This window comes from Cyanistes caeruleus, chromosome 4, assembly GCF_971803275.1.
Source record: "Cyanistes caeruleus chromosome 4, bCyaCae1.hap1.1, whole genome shotgun sequence".
Classification (NCBI taxonomy): domain Eukaryota; kingdom Metazoa; phylum Chordata; class Aves; order Passeriformes; family Paridae; genus Cyanistes; species Cyanistes caeruleus.
Window position 1 is genome coordinate 43,122,747 of NC_141704.1, and position 10,750 is coordinate 43,133,496.

The window sequence follows — 10,750 nt, forward strand, 5'->3', positions numbered from 1 at the left end:
AGGAGACAGAACCATGACAGTGAGAATCAGAGCAAAGGCAGCCACTTCCAGACGACTTACTGATTCTACTCCAGCCAATTGGAAAGGGTTTTAATGCTTTTAAAGCTACTTTTTCTAGTCATGTATTATTATGTATTTTTAAAATGGAAAATAGTATCATCTCAAAAGCATATATTGACCAAAGATAGGAGAAATAATGAGAAAAAAAAAATGTACATTTTTTTCTCAGTTGCTACTTCAGGTCTGAAGGCCTCTCAGAGAGTGTCAGACCGAAATTCACCTGCTTTAACGCTGATACTAAAACACCTTTCTGATGCCTCTGGGCTTGCTGACCCTCATATATCATGGTATCACCTGTTTCAAGCAGAGATGAACAATGCCTTTAGCATCAGACAGCAATATTTTTCAGCAGATTGCCAGGTAGTTCATAAATGTTACCAATACTCAAGAAGAAAACAGACTCCATGGATTAATGCTTCCTTTCAGTTGGTCAAAGAAGTGGAAAGCAGGAGACTTTTGAGAAAATACAGGGTTTTCCGTGATATCTATGAGTGTCCAAGATGCATAACTGCCTGGAGATAGGAAAGTGGGGCACCTGGATAAAGGGAGAATATATCATACTCTGTTTGAAAAGGGGAATATCTCCCTCAGTCCCGCTCTGGTCTGGTCAATGGGTGTAATTCTTGGACTCTGTGGAGTGAACACTGTGGGATGCACTGAGGTCAGTGGCCATTAATGAAGCCTAATACTCAACAGAAAACTCAAAAAAAGCATGAGTAAAACCAACCCTACTGTCTCTTTTTTTAAGGCATTTGACTAATCCAATTGGCTGTAGGAGAAGCCTGGCTCTAATGCCCAGGGACAGAGCACATAGACAGATGCACTGCTCACTCCCTCCACATTTGGGGGTAAGCCCCTCAATCCCTCATGCAGGGTCAAATCAGCCAGCAGGATTCCAGACCACTCTCCAGCTGGCCAAGCTCATTAGGCCTTTAGCTGCCAGGAAGGCAGTTGTGGCCAGCTGTAAGGCTAATACCCCATGCAGAACTGTCCAAAGGTCAGAAGTCAGCTGGCCAGCTGTGAGTGCTCCAGCATGCCAGGGTCCAGCTGAGAGGAGCAAGGAGAAGTGATGAGCGAGTCAAGGGTTCTGCAGAGGAGAAGGTGGAGGAAAAGGGGGAAGAAAGGACTGAGGGAGGAGATTTAGAGGGGGCAAGGTGAGCTGCCTGCTGTGGTTGAGTCTGTCTGCTCCTGAAAAGCAGGGAAGAAGAGATGCTGAATTTCCACTGAACTGTAGCTATGATTTGAGATGTTCCACTACAAATAAAGATACCTTCATCTTCCAAGAACTAATTACCAAAAATGTATCACTTTTAAGCCTTACCACAAGAAAAGAAAGAGCTTGATCTTTTGCTACAGGCAAAAATTAGTGGTTTTCCACAGAAGCAGCTCAAGAAATTTGAACATTAAGAAAGCAGGATTTCTGTCTCAATGGTATATTTTAAGAGATCTTTTCCAGATTTCTATGTTAGTTTTGCAGTGTGCAAATGTCCCTTTTGATCTGAATCTAAAATATGTATTTCACTAAGATCAAGATCTCTGGTTTATTAACAAAAGATACAGGAGACTTCACAAGCAAAAAAACCTGCAAAGCTCAGCTGCCTCCCTCAGTCTTAAGTCAAATAAGCATGGTTTTCAGAGGTGAAATATAACATTACTTGTACTCTAAAAAATGTACAGAATTATGCCCTTCCTTGCAGTGAGTGGTGGTCAGAAAACTTGCTGTAACACAGCCTCTGTGTTATATTCATTATTCTGACACCATGAGGCACCACTGCACCTGCCCACCTGCCTGTGAGGCCACTACACGCTGCCCCAAAGCCTTAAGCAATCAGACACATAGTAGGAGTTGGGATAGGTGGAGCTCAGATTTTCTAAACCATCACCTTCTTATTTATTTCTGGGCACAGCCTTCCTTAAATGAACATGTTTCATATAGAATACAATTCTTTCTTTTCAGTTACACTTATTAGTATTATTATTAAATATGTAAAATCTGACCAGAACAGTGTATCTCCCAACAGCCTTTTTGTTCTTCCCAATCCACACAAATCCCAATCCAGACTAAAGGCAGTTTGATGGTACTCACTTCCATTCCTTTCAAGGATTATTGTACTTTTCATCTCATGGGAGCTTTTTTCGTAGGTGTCCTGTAATTTAAATATTGTTTCCCAGATGTGTATAGCAAAACCTACAGGTTGTAAACTACTGTCGTAGGACTCAGGAGGCTACGGAAAAACATCCCACAGATGGAATGCTTCTCCTCACACTCTGAAAAGCTACTTCTCAGAAGTATTGACCTTTTTGTGATTCTTAAAATGTCTGCCAGCCAAAGAGAGGTGTACATTACCAACATGTGATTTGCTAGTGTTACTCTGCATACTTTGTCCTAGATCGCTTGCCAAGGTCAGCACAGTGCAGAATGAAATGCTGAAGGTTCTCTAGCTTAGCTCACTCTAAAATGCCATTTAAAATCATCTGCACTCTATTGAATCCTGGGCATAAGAAGTATCCATGGGATGGCATTTTGATTGAGAGGAGCGAACACTGACACACTGCAGCAGTGTGAGAAGCCAGGAAATAAAACCAGTGTTGTTCAAGGTCTTGCATAATGATTCCTGTGAACAGGAGGCTTGGGATGTGATCCCCCAGAACCAAGACTATATCTCTTTTAAGGCATTTACATACTCCTGAACCATCTGCAGTGACAAGAGTTTGAACCTTTGCATGGCTGCAACTCAGGGGTTTAAAACCACTTCTTCTACCCCATGATTAGTTCAGACATATCTGTATACACAGAAAGCCCTTTCTGGTCAAGGCTCCTCCTGAAATATTCTGCAAGAAAAGAACACTTACCTCAAGGCTACGGGCAAGGGCAGAAAGTAATTTTGAGGGAAGCTGTGCCAAAGGGTGGGCTGGCCTTGCCCTGTGTCAGACACACACCTGCTACTGCCCTGCTGCAGGCTCAGGATGGCAGGTGCCACCTCACTTTCTCTGTGGCCCCTTGTGGGAGGATAGAGACCCTCAGTGTGCTACAGGGACAGAGCCATCCCTAAGCAAAGGCTTCTTTTATCTTTGGCTCAGAGATTCTGCCAAAGGCCAGTCAGGTGATAACTTTTGGTGACATGACTCAGCTGGGCTGGATTCAAGTGAAAGATTTATCAGAAGTGAAATACCACTGCCAGGCCCCTTGGCTGCCAAGTGCTAGCAACACAAACACAAATGGCAAATACATCCTTATCCCACAATAGTGAGGTGTATATATCTCTTCCCAGAGTATTTATCATATGAAACATTTCTGGATGAATTGAAAAAGCCCATCTTTCCATCTCATCCCTTTTTTTTTTTTTTCTTTTCTTTTTTTTAGGGGGCTGGGGAGGATTGGCTAAGAAAGTTTTGAATTATAGCTAGAGGAGTGCAAAAAGCCAGAAAATTTTCATGGTAGATAGACCTAATTTAGTGCTTGAAAGGAAATACTTGTTAAATCTGAAAACACATGAAAATTTGGCCTGGTTATTTCTAGACCTATGTCGAGTAATGAATTTGCATCCTGGATGGTAAGACCAAAGTCACTGGGAGCAGATAAATCTATATTGTTTTCCAAATATTGTGAAATATACCTCGTGGCTTGTGAAAGAGATACATGTGGTTTGGTCTTACTAACTTTACTAAATTTGTCTCTGCCAGAGCAACAAGCAAAATTCCCCAGCACAGCATCAGAGCTAGATGATACAGCTGTTTTAAGAGCAGAGTCACAACGCAATTTTAGGGTCAAATTCTGGGATACATAGTCCATCTTCATACCCAGTGAAAGAAACATGAGCTTTTGCAGGGGTGGGCAGGAAGGGAAGGCAGAGAAGAGTGGATAGAAAAACATGACTGCAAAAAAATTACTTTTACTTTTGCAGAAAGTAAAGGAAACTCAGTCTATAACAGGACATACGGTGTGAGAATTTAAACTTCCCCATTTTTGTTGCTGCATGAGTGGTCTCAGAATAAATAGGCACTGGTGGAACGAGAAACAAGGTCCCAGTCCCCCGCCGGCGGGAGCCCAGGGCCGCCCGGCGCTGGGTGGGGGCTCCACAGGGATGCTGCCGGCCCCGCAGCCGAGTCTCGCTGCCCTCCCCCATGCCAGGGAATGCACTTAAAGAACCAGCCGGCCAGACAGCTCTCTCACAGCACGTTTTATTTGCAGCGGGGATTCCAGGGCAGCGCGTGTGTCCCGAGCCCCGGGGTCTGCCTGCCCTGCCGGGGTGCTGGAGACCACGGGCAGGGGCCGGCGGGGCGCTTTGCCTGCAGCCCCAGAGGGAAGCGGCGGCCCGAGGGGCAGTGGGGCTGTCCCCTCGCCCGAGAAGCGTTTGCAGGAGGCGGCCGGGCGCGGGAGGCGGCCCCGGCGGCAGGCGCGGGGTGCAGGCCCTGCGGCCCCTCATAGCGCCTGGTAGGTCCGTCGGGGCAGCGGCGTGCCGGGCGTCTCCGGCCCCGAGTCGATGCTGGCGCTGGGCGAGAGGGAGTCGGCGTCGCGGAGGGACAGCCCTGGCTCCTCCGCCGGGGAGAGACGGTCCACGATGCTGGAGAGGCAGTCCAGGCTGGACAGGGCGCTGCTCTGATCGGCGGCGTACCCTGACGGGAACAGGGCAGCGCGTTACCGCGGGGTGCCGCGCTGCCTCCCACAGACGCCCGGGCCCCGCCTCTGCCCCCCAGGCCGCGCCGGGTCCGGTCGGGCTTACCGTGGGCCATCTCGGCGCAGTAGACGGCGTCGAAGCTGCTGCCTCTTGCCGACCAAACGGGGCTGCTACAGTCGGCCTGCAAGACAGCGAGGGGCGAGTGCCGGCCCTGCCGCCCCCGCCCAGAGGCCAGCGGGAAGCTCTCCGAGAAGGGAAAGCGCCATAAAGGCCGGCGGGGAGGGAGCGCAGCAGCCGCCCCCCCCAGCCCGGCTGCTGGCTCTGGGCAGTGCCTTCCCCATCTCGCCCAGCCCCCAGGCTTCCCCTCCAAGGCCGCGCTAAGAGAGTATCGGGGGGACGGCGAGACCCCGGGGGCTGGGGCGCCTGCAGGGTGCCCTCGGGCAGCGCTACAGCCCCCCGCGCATCCCCGGAAAGCCCACGTGCGTGCTCAGCGGAAAATCTGGGAAGGGGCCTGTTCTAAGGCAAACCGCCCGCTTTTCCTGATGTCCGGAGGCGTTCGGCCCGTCCCACACCCGTGGGACTGGTCCCACGGCGTTGGGCAGAGATGGACCTGCCCGCGGGCCCTCTGGGCTCCCCACAGCCCCATGGCTCCTGCCTGTGTCTTACCATCCCATCGGAGCAGCTGGAAGTGGGGCTGGTCGGTTCGGAGCAACTCTGTCCGGGCAGGTGATAGTAGTTTTCTACCTGTTCCCTCAAGAGCTCCTGGAGGCTCTCGATGTATCTGATGGCGTTTCTCAGGATCTCTACTTTGGGGAGTCTTTGGTTGGGGTTGGCAGTGGTGCATCTCTTCAGGGTCTCAAAAGCCTGGTTCACTTTCTTCAGCCTCCTCCTCTCCCTCATGGTGGCTGCCTTCCGCCGGTCTATTGTGGTGGATTTTCTTTTGCAGGCTTTGCAAGCCCACATGAGGCAGTGACCAGCTTGGTGGTGGCCAGAGGGAGCTCGGACATGCTCCTCTTCCTCGGAGCAGGCGGGCTCGGGGGCCTCGTGGGAGCTGAAAGGAGGCAGATCCCTGGGCTCAAAATCCTCAGGGAACTCGCCTTCTGGGGAGGAGAGGCAGGAGCTGTCATAGAAGAGCTCGGACGGAGAGAACTTGCAGCTGTCCATCACCTCCATCCCTGCTGCGGAGGCGTCAGTGCGGGACGGTGGCCACCGGCTCTCGGCGAGGCGCTCCGCAGCGCGCTGGGGCAATTTCCTTCGTAATTAGCGACCCGAGACCAAGTGTCCTTCGGCTGATGCGGGGGGCCCTTATATATACATGGAAAGGGAGGCTGGTCCGCAGCGGCCAGTCTTTATTAGCATATCCCACCACAGCCCCTGCCGGGAGCTGTCTGGGCAAGCCCCCTCCAGTCGCCAGGAGACAATTTGCTCCGCATCGCTCCTTTGGAGCGCCGAGAGATGGGCACTTTTCTAATGAACGACCTCCAATGGACTGGTTGCGACATCCCCAAATTTCCAACCAAGCCTGTGAATTTGCAGTTTGGTATGGAAAGAAAAAGAAGGGAGGGCATGGACACACACGAACCACTTGTCAGTGGCTCGTACAAGAACCCTTCCTAGTCCCGCTGTTCCCATCACACGTTTCTTCGGGAGGGACACCTATAGCCTCTACTTCCATATCTTTATTTCCCACAGCCCGTGATCCAGGTATAACCTGAAAAATTATAACCTTCTTCTCAGACCTAAGAGGAACCTTCTTCTCCTTTTTAATTATAACCTTTCTTAATTATAACCTTCTTCTCCTTTTAAATGATAACCTTCTTCTCAGACCTATTTATCTCAAGGAGCGCTTTGTTCCAGTAATTAAAGTTGTGCCACCAACAGCTGAAATTTACAAATTGGGGGACAACAATGCACTGCTACTTGTGGCCAGGAGAGACGAGGAGGGAAACCAGATTTTAGTGCTGTCGAATCGGATCACAAGGAAAGGTACTCACAAAAGAAAAGTGTATATGTTTGCTCAGAGACAAATCCCCTTCCCATTCTTTCTCCTACTCTTCTGACCTGAAGCTGCTAGGGACACAACAGTCAAGCAGTGCCTTGGGCTTGCTAATTTTCTGCTTTCAGGCAAACTTGTACCGTTACAGATGCGTCCCAGCTGCCAGTGCAACAAACCCCTCCTGGAAGTGTAAAATTTCTAACCCCGCAATCCCTAAGTAACTTTACACAAGGGGACAAAAGCCTTGCAGAGCCCCAGCCGCAGCAGTAGCCGAGCGGAGTGGTGCAAGGGTCATTAGAGTGGTAATGAAGCCATTTAACAGGCATTTGCTAACGCGTAGGAATCCTTTGGTTTCATCCAGGTGGCTTTTGTAGCTGAGGAAAATATTATGAGAAGGGAAAGGAAACCTTCCCTACCTGGGAAAAAAATTATGTGACCTAAGCTAACTTAAACGGAGAGCAAATGACCCAGCAGCGGTTCAAACGCTACGGAGCCGGTTTGTGTGCCCAGGAACAAGGCGCCTTCAGTTAGCCTCCCTTAAGGAAGAGGTAGTGTGGTGGCACGGAGAGCCAGGAGCTCGCTGGATTGTCTCCAGGAGCAGCTGATCAAGTGAGCAAGGCGGGTAGGGAAGTAGCTCCTGAGGGAGATGCTCTGTGGCAGCGCACGCCGCCGGGAAGCCCTGCGATCCACACGGGCAAGGCGGAGAAAGGCAAGCAGCTCGGCCTGTGCTGGGGATGGAGGGAACCCATCCTTGTTTCTCTGCTACCACCACCCTTGAGCCCCCAAAGGCGGATTTCCACTCTTAGGCTAAATTTTTTTCCTAAAAAGCAACCCTGCACATACCTTCCTACGAAAGGATGCAAAATTCTCTAACAGCTGGGGAAGGCTACATCTGCACTGCTCTGGTTTATTTGGGGCTGTAAACACGGGGAGCCCCCTTTGAAATGAATACTCTATGAAAAGCAGGGAGTTGATAAAGGAGTAAAGTTACAGAATGGGAAAGCTCAGAATTTCAGGTTTCTGCCGCTCTGAGGTGCAGGTTGCTGCTTTGTTGGGCCACATCTGAAATAGGACAGTTCCCTATTGTTTTCCTAAGACAGCATCAGTCAGGAGGGGTTCTGCTCTGCAGTAACTTGAACTCTTCACTGGGCTGTGGCGTGCACACACACAGACACACACAGACACACACACACACAATTTCGTTTACCACATTTGCGCTGGCTAAAATAGACCTGTTTACATATTTATGCTCCGTGCACAAATAAACTTGATCTTTAAAGTGCCGGTTGCAGTTCCGATCACCTTTCTGGGTTGGTGCATGCTTGGTTTCTCTCCAAGCATGCACTGTGGATCTCCCGGTGAACAATGCCAAGCCCCTCAGTCCCGCTCTCCTGGCATGCAGAGCTTTAGCTCGCAGATTTGAGATCAACTCAGCGGAGCTCGGGCTGTTAAGAAATGTGTTTTTCCCCAAAAGTTTTGGAGGAGCTGGAAAAAATCTTTCCTTTTTCCTTGAATATTTTTGGGGAAATGGAGGAAACCACGAAAGGGCCTGCCACTCAGGAAGAAAAAAAAAAAAAAAATCAGTAATTAGTATCCCTTAAGGAGCCCCCGGCTCCTCTGGTAAAGTGATCTCAAAACAAATTTGAAAAAATGCAGTAGGCGAGTGGAACTAAAGAAAGGGGGGAGAAAACACGAACTACAAGGCTGGCTAATGAGGCTGCTGGCGAAGGGCGAGGTGGGGGGAGGGAGAGGATAGTGCTGCATTTCAGGAGGCTCAAGTCCGGAAAGCGGGAACAGCCTTAGCATCAGACACTATCTGCTCCCGTGGAGTGGCAGGGAGAAAGTGGTGAATGTGTCAAGATCCCTTTAAACGGTGTTCCTCGCCCCAGCCCTCCTCACTCGTCAGGAATCGTCGTGCTGCACCTATTTCCTGGATGGATTCCATCCCGTATGGGCACCGTTTGCAGAGAGTGCCATCTCTTCCCAAGTCCTACGCCTTTCTATTTAAGAGAAGAAAATCCTACCGAAACAGTAAGTCACCGGACTGAGGGGGTGAGAGGTGTTTGCGGTGCCCCCGAGCGCACCCCCAGCCCCGGAGTTCCGGAGCGCCTTTGCGCTGTGCCCTGCCGGCCTCCACGGAGCGCACACCGGGCCCGGCGCAGGGCGGCCAGAGCGTGGAGCTCGGTGCTGCCGCTCCTCTCCGCTCGGCTCCCGCCGCCCGCGGGTACCGGCAGCGGCAGCGAGTGCTCCTCTGTGATGCCCCGAGAGCAAAATTGTTTCCCACTCGGGCTGGTGGGGCCGGGCGCTTCCAGCCGTGTGAGAAACGTTTGGTTCCCCCCAGCGCTGGGAACAGTGAGCACCTAAGTAAACACATTAGTACCTGCCAGAGGGAATTGTATAGAGGACAGCTGAAGAAGGCATTGGCCTCTGCTGGCTCCCCGGGACTCCCAGGAGAGATCAAAGGGACACGAGGGGGTTTTTAGCAGCCTTGAGACTGGGAAAAGTTGCTAGTTCCTGCTATCGGAGGGACGTCCCAGCGAGCACATGGCTCAATTATTCAACCTCCTCCCCTCCCTGCCCCCTACACCCATCCCTAGCTCATTCTCCACAGAAAGAAGGAAATTGTAAAAAAATCGTACGGGGTCCCCAAAGCTGCAATGGTCCACCCAGGAATTTTCCCGTGGCGACAATTGTTGTGTCGCCTCTTGATCGCCTTGACTTCGAGCTCAGAGAATGAGCTAAGCCTGCTGCTGGATGTTTGCTTCCCTTCCTGGACTGCGGACGATTTCACCGAGGAAAATAAAGATGCACAATATAAAACCCAAAACAAACCAACCAAAAAACCCCAACAAAATAAAAGAGAAAACCCAAACCAACCAAACAAAAAATAAACCAAAACAAACCCCCAAAACCTCAAACTAAAAACAAGGCTTTAAACGCTCGGTCGCGTCCCTTCAGAAGAAGGCGGTGTCAACGCGGCAGCACGGCCGACAAGGCACCCCATTCCCCCCTTCCACTGCCTTCCCCATGTCGTTCCCGGCCCCACAGGCACCTCTGGCTCTGCACGCCGGGACGGGCACCACGCACCGCGGGCCGGCGGAGCCCCGCATCCCCCCGCTCCCGAGAGAGCGAGCAGGTGGTTGGTTCCCAGGAGAGCGGAGCAGGTAGAGGAGAGGGAGACTGTGTTGAGCATGGCATTTCCAGCCCGCAGAGGGGAGGAGGGAGCGGCAGGGGCACTTGCATTTGCGTAAAAACTTCTATGACTTTGTGCGTGGTCCCTCCGGAAAAAGACTTCATTAAATCACAAACCTCTTGTCTTTACCCAGTTATTGCCCTTTGATTTTGTGATTCCAGGGCCCTGTTTGCTTTGGCTGGGGACTTAAGTAAAGATTATCGTTATTAATATCTAACACAAACATTTTAATTGCAAACACACTGACGACCTTCACTGGGAAACCCTGCATGTCAGCTGCAGCCCCGGGGGTCACGGAGAGTCTCTTCGGGAGGTATTTTCTTTATTTAATGAAAAAACTCTCCTTTAGGCAAACTTCTCCAAACAATCGCTCAAGTTACCCTGCTGCTGGAGGAGACGCTGCCGTGGGGGTCCTGCCGGGCGGACGGGTGGCTTCTTGAGATGAATGCCCGGCTGCGGGTAAATCTGACAGCCGGCTGCCCCGGTGTGGGTGCGACACTGTGGCTTTGGAGGGTGGCCCAGCACGGCTCCTGCCCTGATGAGGGCAGCGGGATCGCCGTGTGAACTCTGTGTAGCCCTTCCCGCGGACGCGGCGGAGTTTGAAACAAATTAGGAAGGAAGGAGAAGAGCTGCAAGCCCGATGTGAAATACTGTCTTGCTGGACAAGTGCCTTCGCTATAGAAGCGAGCTGCAGCGTCTCCTCTCTTGTGCCAGGTCGCAGAGATGGCACGCAGGGCCCAACGCTCCCCCGCGCCGCTTTCTGAAGAATTCGAGAGTTTCCCGAGACAACGGGTTTAATTTCAAAGGAGAAAAAAAAAGGGGAAACTTGCATCACCGTGCCCGCCGCAATTACTCCTTGCAAGGGAGTGTCTCATTAGAGCT

The 10,750-nt window shown here is 51.2% G+C and overlaps 1 protein-coding gene across 1 annotated transcript; it reads right to left on the reverse strand.

The window, feature by feature from the left end:
• Nucleotides 1–4,228: 4,228 nt before the first annotated feature.
• Nucleotides 4,229–9,990, reverse strand: MYF5 (myogenic factor 5). Its single transcript, XM_023932691.2, has 3 exons — nt 5,346–9,990; nt 4,785–4,860; nt 4,229–4,677 (listed from the first exon to the last, which is right to left on the reverse strand). The coding sequence occupies exons 1-3, from the start codon at nt 5,850–5,852 to the stop codon at nt 4,484–4,486; spliced, it is 777 nt and encodes a 258-aa protein (XP_023788459.1). The 5' UTR covers nt 5,853–9,990; the 3' UTR covers nt 4,229–4,483.
• Between the last annotated feature and the right edge of the window lie 760 nt (nt 9,991–10,750).

Bases quoted from the DNA above. Each gene is read 5' to 3' on its own strand.
- MYF5 (XM_023932691.2), bottom strand. From the start codon at position 5,852: ATGGAGGTGATGGACAGCTGCAAGTTCTCTCCGTCCGAGCTCTTCTAT. The intron at 4,861-5,345 runs GTAAGACACAGG...GCTGTCTTGCAG, and splicing joins CCAGCTGCTCCGATGGGATG to GCCGACTGTAGCAGCCCCGT. The intron at 4,678-4,784 runs GTAAGCCCGACC...TGTTCCCGTCAG, and splicing joins CTGCGCCGAGATGGCCCACG to GGTACGCCGCCGATCAGAGC.